Source organism: Alligator sinensis, unplaced genomic scaffold (assembly GCF_000455745.1).
Source record: "Alligator sinensis unplaced genomic scaffold, ASM45574v1 scaffold71_1, whole genome shotgun sequence".
Taxonomy (NCBI): Eukaryota; Metazoa; Chordata; order Crocodylia; family Alligatoridae; genus Alligator; species Alligator sinensis.
The window spans coordinates 1,875,807-1,893,879 of NW_005841834.1; the positions used below are offsets into that span (position 1 = coordinate 1,875,807).

Below are 18,073 nucleotides of genomic sequence, written 5' to 3' on the forward strand. Positions count from 1 at the left end.
GGGGGGGCAGAGCCTGAGTAGGGGAGGGGTGCTATGGGGGCCCGAGCTGGGGGCCGTTCGCACTAGTGCCCTTGAGGCTTGTTCTGCCCCCCACCGCCAGTGTAAAGCAGCCACAGAGCCTGCCCGTTCCTCATATTGGCAGCCCTCAGCGCCTACAGCCCAGGCACCTGCTTTCACCCCCTGCCCAAGGTGGGGATGGTGCGGTGCTCAGCCTGCAATCCCGGCCTTGTTCCCTTTGGCCTCAGGCCTGCGGGATTGTAGCAGCACATCAAATGCCCTCCGTATGCAGGGCTCCTCTGTAGTGGGGCAGGTAGGGGCAGTGAGTGTGGTCTTCAGCATTCAGGGCTCCTTGAGACAAACTGGATAATGTGAAAGGACTGCAAAGTGAAGCCACGTTATTCCAAGGCCAGACTTACCTTTAGAGACCACCAAAGACCATCTTCAGTGGTTGTCCAAGGTTTAAAATCTAGAACTGTGTTCCCTGCAGTCCAGAGCAGCTGTCTCATGCCTCTTCCCCACCTGCCAGTATCAATGGGAAGGAGCTTTGCACAAAGGACAAATAGCTTGTCTGTAGTAACTAAGGCCCAGTCCAAAATCTGAGTACAGTTGAAATGCATGCTGTTAGCTACCTAAATACTTTTATGAGTCTGGGTCTGTATATTCAGGTGTCAATATTTTGCACTTCTCAATCAGCGAGCAGATATGTTCAGATTAAGATCATCTTTATTTCTGTCACATTCAGACCTTGTCTTTAGTATTGTACTTTCTTGGTTTCTATTTCTTTTTCCACCCTCTTTTCCATTCTCTTATCCAGTTTCCCCTCCTTTGTGGATTTCATCACCACTTTATCTTTTCTGGTGGAGTGATTTGTAGTGAAATAGTGTAGTAGTTATTCTCAGGGCCTGGGATCAATATTGCAGTGAGAATATTAGCTGGTAAAGGAATTCCTACTATAGACGACTTATTCCAAACTGCCTCAGACTCATACGCACATCAGTTTATCAACTACTCAATTCAATTTGAGGAGTAACTTCCCAACTGGGAGGGTTATAAACGTACATTTTAATGAAAGCATTATTTTTTGCGCAATCCAAATAGGCCACTAGGTTGTGTAGGTTGGATTAAATATCCTAAATGTATCCATAGGTCAAGTATTCGACTCTTGCACTTTAGCAGATTCAAGAATAATAACCAGTGCACATTGGTCCATCCTATTTCAAGTGAATTGTTATAATGAAAATTAATTAGGGCAACTTTCACAAGTATGTTCATCTTCATGTAAAAAGCCTGTGGTCCCTCTCATTTGTGTTGTGATTGTTATTGCTGAATGTTCTGAAACAAGGGTATCAAGGATGTGGCCCACAGGCCAGATCCAGTGTTATCTGGCCCCTGGGGCTCCTGGAGGGACCAGGAATTCAGGATGGGGCTAAGGCCCACTGTCAAGTCCCAGTATCCACCTTAGGGATACATGTTGATGACGGAGGGGCAAGCAATGGCTGTGTTAACCGCTCCCAAATGCTACTTGCTCACCTTGCTACCAGCAGTGGGTCTGGATTCGGCCTGTGAGGAACCCAGTGGGATGGATCTGGCTAGGGAGAGAAGTAGGGGTGGCGGCAAAGGACTCTGGCACGCCTGGTCTAAACAGTACAAAACATGTCCTTCTGTATAATCCATAAAAAATGTATTATATTTTAAGCACATGATGTCTTTCATGTGTACAAAACATTTCAAATATCAACAATAATGTTGTCATAACTTTTTCCAAAAAAGTTTCTTACTCACTATTTTTATCATCCTTCCAAAATTCTGCTGCCTTGTTCATTGGGGATGAATAATGTTTTCTGTCTTTTCCTATGGATGAATTAAATACTGTTAGTAGCTTTTTATCACCATCACTCTTGAAAATAGCAGGAGGCTAGATTTTTTGCTTAGACTGGTTGGCAAATTTTCACAGTAATCTTGTAAAACTATTTTGAAACTTTTCCCCATTACTAAGTATGTTAATCCCTCATGAATTTGCACTCACGTTTGTTATTGTAGTATTCGCCATAAGTGCTGGACTATTGACAGACTTGCAGGCAGTTGGGAAGAAAGAATATATTTTGGGAAAATGTTACATAAAAGGATTATATTAACTTTGTAAACATCTTGCATCCACTTCCATTCTTCCCAACTTAAGCAATATTGTTTTTAAATTCTGCTATTCTAGGTACGTCACTGAACCTGACCCCCTCCCTCCCCAGGACATATCAAGAAGAAATATTAACCAATTAAAAGCTCTGAGTAAGACCCCTTCACTTGTCCACTTTGGGAACAAAGTCCCATTGTTCTTCAGCTGGTACTGAATATGGCAACACAATGTTGATTAGAAATAATTGTGCCTAGTATAATTCCATGCAAACAATGTGGTTCTTGCTAATATAAGTTTACAACTTAGCTGACAGCTGAAGTAGCCAGTTTTAAGGAATTGTATCTGATTTATTATTATCAGGGATCTAGGTTTTCTCCTTTACTGGGGAAAAATGCAGATTTCCTCCTTTAATGGGTAAAAATGCAGGAAACCATGTGTTTCCCCTTGCCGGCTAGCAGAGTTCCAACCTGCAAGGGGCTGGGGGGAGCGGGACACAGGGGGCGCCACATGCATGTGCACACAAACACATGCACATGGCAAGCAAGCAGTGTGGTAGAAAGCAGTTCCTGCAGGTCCCTCCAGGTAAGTGTATGTGGGGGATAGGCAATGAGGTGGGAGGGAAGGGGAGCACACATGACATGGCGGGGAGTAGGACAGGTGGGTTGCATACTCTCCGAGATTTCTCCATCCACAGTGGGGCGTGGGGTGCGGGGCTGCAGCCAAACTGAACCAGCATTGGGCAGGAGCCACTTCCATGGCCCAGCAGGCAAGACCCAGCACGGGAGGGAGCGCTGCACCGCCATGGCCACTGAGGTGAGGCGCAGTGTGGAGTTGTGCCCCCCACTGCTGCCGGATGGGCAGGGGGCACCTCACTTTTACCAAATATGACATACATACCTAGATCGTTGATGGTAAATGGCATCTGATATCTGAAAAACTAAAACAAGCAAGAGCTTCTGAAAGTGATCATTGTTATTTTAATATGGTAAACTACACCCAGACACTCATAGATATTCTGTTATCCCTAGTTTGAGAAATATCTTCTCTCAAGCAATGGGTCTTAGAATACATTATAAATCTATTTTCAGTTTAAAAGGCCCACTGGTAGATGTGATGTCATGAATGGTTCATGCTAGTGGCTTATAGAAGATTAAAAACTGAGTCTGACCAATATGAATTGTGGAATTAAAAAACAGTGCAAAACTGATTCAGCATATAATTTACAACTTTCTATAAGAATTGTTTGCAGGAGATGGTTGTAGATTTGTGACTTTATGTATAAAAGTATGAAACCCCCAAATATGAAGGGTTCATATTTTACAGTTGAAATAGTGCATTCTGCACTATGTATGGGTAAAATTACCTGGCCTATAATAGAATTATCTGCACCTGAACATGAAATATCTATATTTCAGAACTGATTATTTAAACTTTAATTCTCTATGATTCTAGAAAGCTTCTCTGTTGCATTTAGAAACTGTTTACTTGAGAGAGAAGCATAACATTTTTTGAACAAAAACTAAGTGCTGCAAGATAAACCAGTTTGATTAGACAACAAAACACAAAAAAGTAATCATTTCATTTTAAAGTCTCATAATTTTCTGGAGACTTTTAATGTTCTTTGGACACTGATTTTTTTTTTTTTTTTAATGTGACTCCTTTAAATGATAAAAGTGTAGTGATTCAAACAGAGTGATGTTTCTGATACTTATTGCAGTCCAAGATTCAGATGAAACAAATATGCTTACAGACCTATTAAAAAAGCTGAATTAAAACTTATCAATAAATGTTTAGGTCTTCCTTGGAGACTTCCTGTCATAGGATGAGAGGGATACTTTTCTGTATTCTGATACTGTTGACACTGCCACTAATCCTTAGACCTCCATTTGCGCTGGTGACACTAACTGTAATGGTGGCAAGTCAAGAGATGCACTTGATCTTCCCCTGTCTTTAAAAAGCTATCATCTGTAAAAGACACATTACACAACACCCGCACTTTGAGGGAATCTTGGGGTTAGGGGTGGAAGTGAAACAAGGTAATGTGCAGTGTTCTGTCAGTGCCACAAAGTTAAACAAAATGGGTATTACATGAAATACTTTTTTAAGATTCAGAATCGGAAAAATGCACTGAAATCTGGATCTCATTTAACGTGTCTTGGCACACAAACTTAAGTGCACGATGTACTGCAACAACAATTTCTAATTTCTAATTACAAAATGTGGGGAAGAGCAAGAGCCTTTACTTTCACTAAATTCTATCATCCTCATTGAAGTAATTCCAAAGACAGCCCCCCCCTACACATATGTGGACACGAACAGGCACACTCACCTTTGTGCATCTAATTTGCACCCAAACACATTCAGTTAAATTGACTAGTTATTTCCATGTAAAAACAGGCCCACATGTGGATTTATTAATATAGCCCAATAAATATAATCTGTTCAGTAATGGAAAAGATAAAGCAGACAACTAAGTTATATTAAAATAAAGCAATGTGCTTTCTAATCTACTCTGCAGTAGACATAATTTTTATTGACTTAAGCAGAATCTGGCCCAGGATCTGCACAAATGTTAACTCTAAATTGGAGATGGATTATAGTGTAGTAAGTTCAGCATCTAATATCTAAAGGCCTTGTAGATATTTGCTAGCTTAAAATCAGTGGTGTTTTGCCTGATGATTTTCTTCTTCCTGCTTGCCTGCTAGTTATGAACAATATACATTACTTCTTACTCTGTGCATCACTAATATTACAGTTGGCTTTTTATGAGAGTCCAGTTTCAGCATTAGGTTTGTTGGACCTCATTCTAAAAAGATTTATAAAAAATCCAACATTTCAACTCCACCCGGCCCGATTATCCCGTGGCGATAGTAATAATAATAATTCATGCTCTAGAAATTCAAAATTCTTCTGGATTCACAATTAGTACTACTGGTACCCAGTCATACTCCTCTTATCAGATTTGGGATGGAAGGAATCAGTTAAGCAGTTATAGCAAGCCTGCAGAAGACAGATCCTCTTTAGCAAATCTTAGGAAAGGAACATTTCCTAAGATTTGCTTCCACAAACATTGTAAAATGTTCATCAGCCCTGTGATCGCCACACAGTTAAGTTAGCTTTGCACACATCAACAGCATACACTTCAGTTGCATACATCAAGCCTTTAGAAGAAAAAAAAACAGTGTAGTCTGCATGTGTATGTGCAACCTGCCAGTTTAAAGGACAGTGACATGCTCAGCTTAAATCTGTCTTTTACTGGAATACAGTAATGTACTTCTCCATAATAAGGGATATTTTCAGAACAAATTTTAACTTTTGAACCATCCAGGATGAAGAGCTGTTCAAGTGGAGACTATAAGATTTCCTTAGAATGAAGGGGGAAAAAAACCCCTCTCTTTCCTCTTATGCTGACTCCAAATGAAATAATTAAAACCATCTATAATCTTAAAAAGTTAAGTGCATGCTTTCAATCTTGGCCAAATTTTGTGTCTCTGTCATTTTTAGAATGTTCTTTAAAAAATTCAGCCTGAAAAATAAAAGTTGCAAGTGGCTAAAATGGTAGATTAGAATGGAAACCACTGTAGACTTTAGGGTGAGAGCCTCTCTGTTTAAAGGTTCTTGTCCCCAGAGACTCAAAATCTACATGTTTATGCAAATAACCCTAACATTTGGTATTCCCTATAAGGAGGTGGGGTGGACTTAGTTCCAAACTGGAGATATTTGAATAAGGGATTCCCAAGCAAAGCTCCCTCTGAAAAGATAAATTATTTTTTACAGAGAAGTGGGAGGTCAAACTATACCTCTAATCATCATGCTTAAAATGGTGTAATTCATTCCACATTTACTCCAGTTAGTGCCTAGCACCTATTATTCTTTTGTGGAAACAAAATTAAAGATGATATTTAAACCAAGTCTCTTGGATATCTCCAAGCCTAGCTCATAAGCCAAATATATTACACTATGCATGCATGGACAGAGTAGCTGAAAGACTTTCTAGCCTGCTAGTTTTCACATGAGCTATATAGCTCAAGGGGACATGTAGTACCCACTGAACCTGACCTACACTCAGCCATTGTCAGTTTGAATCTGATCCTTGGCAGAAATTTGGAATGGAGAGAAAAAAAGCAAAGAAAGCATCTTGATATAATCTGCCTCTGTCAAAGAGATTTTTAATTTGTTTCGGGGGAATGTAAACTGAGCACAAAGCAGCCTTCAGAATTTTCTCAAGCTGTTTTCAAAAAGAAACTAAATGTAGCTGCTTCCAGGCAGGGGACGGGAGATAAAAGTGAAAGGGTCAGGGGAAATATAGGAGAGAGGTGTGAGGCCACAGACATGGAGAGGTTGGAAGACTCCAATCAGGAGGGATAGGACATGGGGAAATGTTGTGAGGTTGCAGAACAAGTAAGGAAGGAGGTGATCGCACCTGTCATCAGTCATGAGCTATAAGGGATGTTCACCCTTTAGAGTGTCTAGGTCCCTCTCCATCTCTCCCTTATGAAATCTAGGATCTGGGATGGTCCCCATTCCTGGAGAGAACATCTGAGCCAGAGGTCAGCAAACTACAGCCCACAGGCCAGATCTGGCCTGCAACAAGGTCTGATCCAGCTGGAAAAGTTGTGATCTGGCATGGGAGAATCACTCTTACACAGATATGAGCCCTCTGTTTCAGAGCCTGCTGCTCCACAGCATCCAAGTTTTCCCTTGTTGCAAAGGGACTGGAAAGCTGACAACCCACCACCTGGAGAGGGGGAGACTTCTGACCTGCAGCAACCAGCAGGTTGTAAGCTCCCTTCCCCTCCATGAGCTAGTATCTGCAAGGCTTTGTCCTTTTGGAATTCGAGAATGAGAATGGGAAATCTAGCTGCCCTTAGCAAAGGTAAGAATAGGCATGTTAAAAGCATGCCCAAAGCGCACAATTATAGGGATTGGGCAGAAGAGTTTGAACAGACATTTTCTGTACGTGTCACAGGTTCAAAAAATGCCATTAACAGTATAGTACTCGTGTGATGAAATGAGCAGTTCGGGATATAATCATCTCCATGGATTGTTCTTGTTCAGTTGAGCACTTCACATTGAGTAGAGGGGGCCTTTTTACATCTCTCTGGAAGTCTCCTGTTTATGGGCTGACTATCAAATCTTCCTCCTTCCTCAGATGACTCTGAAATTTGGTATGCCTTTACTGGAGTTCAAGGTAGAATTTGTCTTCCTAATTAATCATTTGAATCAAGGATTCACAAGATAGAGCTTTCCTCAAAGTAATATTTTTTTAAGTTAATAAATTTTAGCAACTTAAAAAAAAAACACACCTAAGGAATCAAGCCATGGTTCTGCTCAGGTCTACAAACACCTCAGTCTCTTGACATTTATTTACTCTAACTCAAAGAGGGCATATATTGCCACTGCTGTTTGGGAAAAAGAAGGTTCAGTAAAGAGTATAAGTATAGATGTGAAGCTATTATGTGGAACCTGGGGGACGGGGAACCCTGCTCCTCTGAATGTGTCCCAGTCCCTCTCATTCTGGATAGGGTGACCATATTATGTTTAAGGAAATCTAGGACACTGCACATGGCCTCCCCACCCCTGCCCAAGTCAGCAGCACTGCTAGAGGCAGGTGGGCAGGGGCACGGAGCACAGTTTAGCAGGGAGGCAGTGGCATGGTGTGCCAGGCAGGCAGGGGGGAAGTACCACTGAAGCAGGCACCATTGCACCCACACGTGCCCACCCCAGCTCCACCTGAGCGGCAGCTGCAAGCAGGGGGAAGGATGAATAGGGCAGCACTCCAGTCCACCAGCCTTGCTCCCATGCAGCAGCAGCTCCTCCCCTCCCACTTGTCTGGCACACCATACCACTTCACATCCCCACTGGACTGCGCCCTGCAATTCTGCCCCTACTCCCGTTTCGGAAACTTTTGGTTCAGTTTTCATGAATTGTCTGGGATGGCCTATGAAACTGGGAACTGTCCCAGCCAAACTGGGACATATGGTCTCCCTAATTCTGGAGGGTTTGAACTTCTTTCTTATCTTCTGTGCACATACTGGGATCTAAAGAGGCCCTCCCTCACCCCATATGAAGCAGAATCTAGATTGGCCGTAACAGAAATTTTAAAAGCCAGGAAATAAAAATTTGAGTACATGCCACCCCTAGGTGTTGAACTGGCAAGAAGTGGGTGGAATAGAGTGGGAGATGACTACTTGGGACTTGGGCATAGCTGACTTCATTTGAGTAGTGTTATGTTAGGATTGCATGGCAGGCAGGAAGTAGAGAAGAAAGAGACATTCAAGACTTCTCTCACTTATTTAAAATCTTTGTAACCACCATGTAAAAAAATTGTCAATCTTTTGGAACATAGATCATACCTGTGATTTTGCTCACTCACCCTGTTAGCAACTCCGCACTCCAAACATAACACTTGAACTTGTACATTTCCTTTGAACTGTACTGAATGGGAACCACCTACACATGCTCTGCAGGCTAGCATTTAGCCTATTTCACAAAAAGAGCACCACATCTACGACATTTTACATGCCCTTCATTCTTTTGCACACAATGCCACCAATGTTATACTTTCACTAAAAGTATTAAGCTACAGGCCATTAAGCGACAGGTTACACTCATCGTCAGACTAACTACTTATAGTCTCCACAGCAAAACAACTCTTAGGCTGCTGACAGATGTTCAGTTACAGGTGCGATGGGATCCCAACTGTTGTACTTCCTGCCGTGCCTCATGGCTCTGGTGCTGGCCACATGCACAATTTATGGCACAATGAGAACTAGACACAAAGTTATTACACAAAAAATACACTTTTTGTGTACTAACTTTGTGGCTTGTTCCTTGTTATATCATGCCATTAATGGAGTGTACATGTGGCTGGGTTACTATTTAAGTTGTGACTATGGTTAATCACATCTTAAGTATAATGTCTGCGAGGGGCCTTATAATCTGCTACTAACTGCTCACATAGTGCAATACTGTGTTTAGGCATCCTCAGTCTCCAAGGGCGTTTTTGCATGTGCCGCAAGATGCGGCACCAGGTGCTTTAATTGGCGAGCCACACTAATTAAAAGTGCCTGCAAGTCGCATGTATCAGCGTTGCTGCATGTCCCTGCTCAGAAAAAATGGCAGTGGGGTGTTTCAAACTAAAGCTCATCGGATGTGTTTTATTTCTAAGCTCACCACCACCATTTTTTCAGCACAGAGAGGCATGGTGATGCTGATACACATGATGTGGAAGGCTGCCAGAGCACATCAATTTCCATTCTCCAGCAGACTCGATTAATCTGGTCTGACACGCTGGATTTCCAGTGCATTGGATCAGGCTTCACACAAGTTTATAGGGGCCCTGAAGAGTCATGTGCACTTTCTTCCTTTTTTCACATACCTGGGCTTCAGGGAGAGAGGCTTGCCCCACCAGAGGGGGGCATGGTCCTCCCAGACCATCTCACAGGAACAATCATAATAGCTCTTCCAGGTTACAGAAGTCAAAGCTGCCTATCAGATTCATTAAGGTACACCAATTTCTATTGCCATCTGCACACAAGGAAGTAATGTGGCCAGCATCACATCCATCTGCCTTCGATTCCGCAGGTGTCCATTTGTCAACAATGGACTCTAAATCTCAATGCTAGTTAATAGTTCACAGTTCCTTTAGTAGTTCAGAGTTTCTTTAGGATTCATTCACTGTTGAGTTAAAATTTAAACTCAAAATTCAAATTGAAACTTTAGCACTGTTGTCATTTCTATAGTAATTTATTTTCTTGGACAGTTATTTCCTACCTACAGAAATGAGTAAACTAATGGCTGAAGTAATGACTGCTTGTGTTAATTAATAGAAGGTTTCAAAATGTTCATGAATATTTCACTGTTACGATTTCTTCTGCAGCAGGTGTTCTGACTTCCACCAGGATAGTATTGCTTTATCCCCTATTTCTTATGCAATAGAAATTGTAACATTTATTTGGCTGCATGAGAAGGACAGTCTAAAAGAGGTTGATCCTTTCTAAATTGGAATCAATGGGATTGCCCCTATTAAAGTGTACAGGATCACATTCTGAATGAGATTTTTAATTAAGATAGTAATGAACAGAATTCATACTTTAGACTTCAATCCTATTTTCTTTTAATATATTTCAAGGGGGAAAATAAATCCTTTAAAATATTGCTTTGATGTTTCTGCACATAAATATATGAAAAGCATAGTCTATTTTCTGTCGAATGTGCTTGAAAGCTGGGATAAGACAGTAGTGACATTGGAACAGTGGAAATTAGTTTATTACTGATCCACAGTAAAATAGCCAAAGGGAGAAATGGCACCCCAGAGATTACTTGGATTTGTGCATTTCTGCTGGCAAAGTTTACAGGCCTGTAAATTTAAATGTAGAATTTTTGTAGGCAGAATGCATTGACAAATATGCCTAATGGTAATACATCTAGTACTGAGAGTCTCAGAACAGGTCAATAATAATGCTTATATTGATAGCAGCAGTGTAGGAGATGTTACTTGGTATTATAGCTAAAATCCATGTTATCCCCTTAATCATAATTACATTAATATTGACAGGCTGTTGACAATACCCACATTACTATTGATAGATTTCTGTCAATAACATGTTTCTAAATAAAATATATTCATTCATAATTTGTACAATACTCAATAACAGCTCTAAAATATATCAGAAGAAATTTCTATTTCCTTGGTGATATGCAATAATTTGTTTTGTTATTAAATGTGCTGTACAAGAGGGAATCTTGATTTTTAGGGAGGAAATGGCTAAAACATTATTTAAGACGAGGGTATTATGTAATGTTGGAAAAGTTTTTTTTTCCCATTTTGTTCCTGTGAAAGAAAAACAATAGCATACATGGTGCTAACATGTCAGCAGGGGGCTTTTTAAATAGTATTTCATTCTAAATCATTTATCTTAAAAATACAATTTAATGTAGTAAGTTAATCACACTGACTTTAGTAGAATGTATATACTTTTTATCTGTTCCTGATTTTTGCCTTAAGCATTCCCTTTACATATCCTTAGCTTGTTGGCACTTTTATTGAAAACTGGTTTTTGCCTTTATACTAAGAGTACATTGTTGTTGTTGTTGTTGTTGTTGTTGTCATTGCCGTCATCATCAGTAGCTGTTATTTTGGTCTATAATTTGGGCCTCTTCATTCATTTTAAATTGTCTAAAATAAACCAATGTAAGGGGGAAAGGAAAAGATAAACAGAATTTACTGAGAAGGTATGTAGTAAGATGAAATTTGTTGCAAGACCTGTAAAACATACAGAAGAATATGAAATGAAACAGATAAACTGGAATATATTGATACCAAAAGGCTGTATTTTTATTTATTTCTGAACAGATACCAAATTGCATAATTGCTTCATTTGTAGAACCAGTACTGATTCAAATGATATAATGTATAACAACACAATGAAAAGATTTTGAATGGGGAAAAGTGATCAGAGGAGATCTTAAATTGTTAGTAAAGGAAAGAGGTGGATTTAAAAAAAACAAACAGTAAAATGAGAAGCCATGGTCGTAAACCCAACTGTGATGGTCCCTCAGAGACTCAAATTTCTCCCCACTGTGCTACAACTTGCCCCAAGGAACAAACCGAGAATGCATTTACCCCAGCAAGCCTCAACTCTACTGCCATTATATGCCAGACCCTGCAAGTGGAATGAGAGTACCTCTGCCTGTTGGAAGGAGAATTTTGAAGACATTCTCAATTGAGACTGTTGTTCACGAGAGTGTTCGCAACTCCATCCCACAACACCCAGTCAAAGACTACCTCTAAATCCCGCTAGCCCTTGACAAGTGGAGGAAAGCCATTAAGCAGATGAAGAACTACAAGGCATCTGGAACTCTTGGAATCCCCGCTGAAATCTTCAAGGCAGGGGGGGGGAGCTGACATCACAGCTCCTGCCCTCATCTTGAGGATTTGGAATGATGAGGAAATCCCAGATGACCTCAAGGATGCCATGATTATGACAGTCTCCAAGACAGGAGACAAGTTCAACTGCGGAAATTAGAGATTGCCTTGCTGTCTACCACAGGAAAGATCATTGCAAGAACCCTCCCTTCCACTTGCTGAATATCTCCTCCTAGAATCTCCATGTGGATTTAGGGCATCAAGAGGCACAACTGACATGATCTTCACAGCTGCAGGAAAAATGCGGGGAACAACATAAACCTCTCTATATGGCCTTCTTTGACCTCTTAACCTCTGAGGTTAAGATGGGAGTTAAGCAGGACTGTGTCATAGCTCCAACACTCAATATTCCTTACTGTGATGCTACAGCTGACTACAAACAAGCTTCCAGCTGGAGTGGAGCTAAACTACTGAATTGATGGTAAGCTGTTAAATATCAGCCAACTTCAAGCCAAAAGAGATCTCACCATGGTGAGACTCTTCAAGCCAAAACCTAGACCATCCTGACTTCAGTCGTCGAGTTCCAGTACACAGATGTTGCCCTGGAGCTATTTGATTCAGCCCATGTATTGGGACTTCGGCAGCTTTCAGCAGCGGGGAGCTCTGGCAGCAGTCTCTCTTCTCTGCCACTTCAGGAAGAAACACTTGCTGTAGGTGCTTTCCCTATGCCACTGCGGAGAAAAGTGTCAGTCTGTGGTGGGTTCTAGTACCTACCAACCCACTTGTGATCTGGACTGGGTCACTCCAGCCTAAAGCCTTAAAAAGTTGCTCGCTGCTTACCCTAGACCACTATGACTTTCACGCCAATCTCTCTTTCAGATTCTGCCTTTTGCTTTTCACAAATAGACAACATGGGACTCAATGGAAACTTTGCATCCAAGTGCAGAATCTGGCCATCTACATATCGATTAAAGATCCCACAAACCCTAGATAAGTAGAGGCTTCATCAAAACCTCTAGCAATAACAGGAAGAGTGTATAATACAGTGGCCTCAACCCAGCAGAGCACCTAAGCACATGCATAACTTTAAACTGGTGAATTATCCTGTTAAAGTAAAAATTATGCATGTGCTTAAGAGGCTTGCTGGTCCCAGGCCGGTGTTAACAGATGTGGTCTGTAGTGAGCTTCCACTAGGCTTAGTAACAAGAATATAAAAGTAGTTTACAAGTACAAGTAGTTAATATACAATTTCCATAAACTTAATTTTCATAACTTAATCTAAGAATTTGTAACTACTCACACTGGCAAAAACAAAGGCACCACTCAGCTTTGCTTATATGATAATGTCATGGACAATTAGAAAGAGAAGAAAGGATACTTCAAGGGAAGGTGCTTTTATGTAAAGTGCCTACATTTTTATTCTGGTCTCCTTCCCTTTTCAGATGGTTTCTCTCTAGAGCATACATGGAAAATTTATCACACCTACTTAAGTTTTGCCTCTGCAAAATGTTTCTTTCAAATAGTACTAACTCTTCTGATATGTAAGTTACAAATGCTGCTCTGAAATTGTTATACATTGAGCTTTAATTGCAGATATGAATAGGATTTAAAATTTTTGGTAGTGTTACCGGTTTATCGGCTTTTTTTCACCATGCATTCACCTGTCACCCGTTCTTCCTGTACAGGGCCATCTGACTAAAAGGGGAACCTGTACACTTAATAAAGACCCAGTGTTATTTTAGCTTTCCCCTCTGACAAGTACAGACTTAAAGCAGAACATCGTAGTATTGGTAAATTTCATTCCATGCTTTTGCTAGGAAGTGCAGCAGTTCTCAAACTGTGGGTCATCATCCCACATGGGGTCACACCATCAGTGGATGAGGTCGCAGGGGTGGGGTGGGCTGCAGGTTGGGAGTGAGAGGCCATACTGAGGAAATGGGATCATGCTGAGGAAATGGGGCCATAAATGAGGTCATGCTGAGGAAAAGGTTGGGAAGCACTGCTTCCCTACCTGACTGATTTAGTAGGTAAAACATACTACGCCCAGAAACTATAAATTCATGTTGGTCTGATTTGCCAGGAATCCAGCTCAGAATCCAAAGCCTGTACACTTAACAACCAACAAGGCTGGCTAATACCCCAATTTAATATATGTTTAAAAAAAAACTAATCAGGCATCCCCAGTGGACTCGTTCATTATCTGAGAAGTTATGCCATGGCTTTTATGCAAAATTGTTTTGATTTTGCACTGCATACTACTACTTTTTTTTGTTTTTCCTTTTCAAATGGTATGACATGATCTTATATTGACCAAGCAAATCTCTCATCGTAAAACTCAGGCAAGAAGAGTATGCATTAGTTGATGTTACTAGTATACATTAATCATCTTGCCAGAAAATTTGTTATACAGCTGGTAGCAAAACTCTGCACCTGTCAAAAGAGATTAGAAAATACATGCAGGCTTCAGTGATGTATTGTAAGATAATTTAAGTTCAAGCACTGAATATTTATTTGATCTCATTTAGAATCTTTTATAAACAGAACATATCACTGTCTTTAAGGCACTGTCATTCCCAATTTGTTTTCAGCCTTTTTTTTTTTTCATATGTGTAGTTTTCATATCTCCTAAAATATATTTTTCATTATCAGGTTGAGATGGGTGGGTACATCAAGGTTTTTCTTTGCTACCCTCCCTTAAGATTTTACTTGCTGTACTCATTTGCCCCATTACGTTCCATAAGATACTTTATAGTTTTACAATTCCTGTTCCTGATACTCCTCCTAATTTTAATACTCAGTCGATCTTTTAGAGTCAGGAAATGTGTTCACTTTCACAGTAAAATGTTAAGTCTTTGAGAGAGAATGTAAATAGCTGAAAGAAAGTGTAAGCCTTCTGTACGGCCAAATGAATGTGTTAAATCTGGAAAAATAGTTCAGTTTAAAGATGAAAGTTCTGTTTTAATGTAAGATGTCTTAAATAGTGCTGGTTGCAGTGCATAATGCCATGCTGATGTTGCCTGTAGAGAAGGCCCTGTTATTTGTTTATTGTTGGTATTTCACAATTTTGTATGAACTTCATTAAAGACATGTATAAACAATAGGAAATGTTAAATTTCAGAATAATTTATTTGAATTTCTTCGTAGAAAACAGTGGCGAAGACATGGCTGCTAGTGACAGTAATGCTGAGAGTGTGAATCCTGTGCTCAGAGTAAGTCAGCTGGATGCTCTTGAACTAAACAAAGCCCTGGAGCAATTGGTTTGGTCTCAGTTTACCAACTGTTTTCATGGATTTAAACCAGGGGTGCTGGCACATTTTGAACCAGAAGTAAAAGCATTTTTATGGCTTTTCCTGTGGAGATTCACCATCTATTCTAAGAATGCAACTGTGGGACAGACTATTCTGAATATTCGGTATAAAAATGACTTGTCTCAGACAGAGAAATACCAGCCATTGAGCAAACACCAGAAATTATGGTATCTTATTTGCAGTGTTGGTGGAAGGTGGTTGGAAGAAAGATGTTATGATTTATTCAGCAATCGTCACCTGGAGTCTTTCTGCAAAACCAAACATTTTATTAATTTTGTTGCTGGACTTCTAAAAATTGGTGGACTACTAAACTTTCTGGTCTTTCTTCAGAATGGAAAATTTGCAACACTGACAGAACGTATTTTAAGAATTAGATCAGTTTTTTGTCAGCCTCAGAATGTTCGCCAAATAGGATTTGAGTACATGAACAGAGAACTTTTATGGCATGGCTTTGCTGAATTTCTAATCTATCTCCTGCCTCTTATTAACATGCAGAAGCTGAAAGTCAGAATTTCTTCTTGGTGTTTACCTATTGCAGGCCTTTCCAATAGCGAAAACACTTTAGTAAACTACTGCAAGGAATGTTCTGTATGTGGAGAATGGCCTACTATGCCTCACACCATAGGCTGTCCACATGTTTTCTGCTACTATTGTATTAAAAGCAACTATTTATCTGACATGTATTTTACCTGTCCCAAGTGTGGTATGGAGGTACACAATCTTCAGCCACTGAAATATAAAATTGAAATGACAGAAGTAGACTTCCTCTAGAGTTTTTCTGCACTGCACATGAAGTGCGCACTTTATTCTAAAGTGCAGACTACTCAGAACCACTGTTAAGTTGATCTTTTTTAATTGTTTGTTTACAGCAGAACTTTTCCTGTTTTATTTACAATAGATTAAAGTCCTTATTGCTATTAATTTAGATGTACAAATGATAAATCGTAATTTAACAAATATTCCAATATCAGAGGTCAGTGGGAATATATTATTTGTAGTTATCTACATAGTTAATCATTTTAATCAGCTGCCTTACATAATCATTATAGAAAACTTTCAGATGTTATAATTCATGCAACAGATTCACCACATCGCCAGAAGAAAATGGAGAGCTGTAAAGCAGGAAATAGTAGCAAAAACCTGTTCACATTCAATCTATTGTAACCAAACTTGCAAGTATGTCATTCAATGTCATTCAGACTTTTTTTTTGCAAGTGTGCACTGTTAATCCAGTGTTGTTCAGTCACTTTAAAATATGCACAGCAGTAAATCTTATCCCAATGATTGTTTAATTTCTCTGGATATGCCATTTCAGGATATTAAATGAATGCCACTTCACCTGTTATAAGTTTTGGGGTGCTTTTGTTGGTTTTATGTACTTATGTATAGCATCATATACTACAGAGCTAAGTATGAGTTTCTCTTATTAATTTTCTTCATTGTGCCACAACACTATAGATATCATCAGTTTTAGTGCAGCTTTAAAGACCATCAAACAAAATGATAGCTAATCAGAATTTTTTTTCTCCACAATTAACTATATAGTTTAAAACAAATCAGTAAGTGAAATTTCACCTCTGTTGGGGTCAAAACTCCCATTGATACAGCCAGAATTTCATCCAAAGTATCCAGAAAGCATTTGTCATTAAATTAACATTCTAGGTCTAAAACTTCAGTACTTGGCTACTTCTTCGCATTGTTAAGATAATACATATACATTATTATTTTTTAAATAGGATCGTAATTGTTCTGGTGCATTGCAGCATTAACAATTCAAAAATGTATTTATTATGATATGAAAGAGATTTGCCAATAAACAGACTCAGAGATAACCAAAGGATAGCTGCTTTTTTAGGTTTACTTATAGTCTGAGTAAAATGCCACTCTAAGCATTATATTCTCATCTAAAAGCTCAAATAAAAGATCTGATGGCATGTACCATAATCTAAATGTTCAAGCCCCTGTTCAATGTTACTTATAAAAAGAGGACTAAATAAATTAAAAGCTTTGTTTAGTTTTCTGTTGTTCAACTACTATTGGAATGTTCTTCTTCCCAAATTAACCAGTGTATCTGCGGAACTGATCAATACCTAGAACCTATGAAAGATACAAAATCAGAACTCTTGACTTTTTACTTATGTTTGGGAGTAACCAGCCTTTTTACCTAATTGCAGTTTTGCTTGCTTCAGACACACCAATGTGCAATAAGATATATGATTGTATCTCTTCATTGGATCAACAAATGTGAAAATAAAAACACGGCCTAAATGGATTAACTTCTTGGAATAGATGGGACCTCCTGCATTATACAGACCTGATTTCTGCTATTTCCAGGTAACCACAATATGTAATCCCATTGGTAAAAGGAAAAAAAGACTAGGAGTAGCAGCATAGTAGAATTAAAAGACAGTAGGGCCAATCTGAGCTGAACAGTAGATAGTAGTGTTAGGAATATCCAAATAGCCTGGACAAAATTTATTTATCTCTCAATGGCTGCTTGTCTACACCATGGGGGTTTGCTTCGGTTTAATTCTCCCTAAATTGAAGTTGTGGGTTTTTAAAAACACCTTTTCAATTTAGGGAGAATTAAACCAAAGTAAACCCCTGTGGTATGTACACAAGGGTTGGGCCCAGTCCCTACCTACCCCTCCAGCAGCAGTGGGGGAGGAGAGAGGGACAAGCTGCTGGCGGGCCAAGTGGTCTCTGAGCTGCAGGGGAGCCGGTGCTTCCCTCCATAGCAGTGATGGCACCTGCCTGCAAGCG

General features: G+C 39.7%; 1 protein-coding gene across 1 annotated transcript; it reads left to right on the plus strand.

Annotated features, from left to right (window-relative positions):
- Window positions 1–14,441: 14,441 nt before the first annotated feature.
- PEX2 (peroxisomal biogenesis factor 2) lies at window positions 14,442–17,473 on the plus strand. Its single transcript, XM_006015287.3, has one exon. It carries the CDS (start codon window positions 15,107–15,109, stop codon window positions 16,079–16,081), a length of 975 nt encoding a protein of 324 aa, XP_006015349.2. The 5' UTR covers window positions 14,442–15,106; the 3' UTR covers window positions 16,082–17,473.
- Window positions 17,474–18,073: the final 600 nt, after the last annotated feature.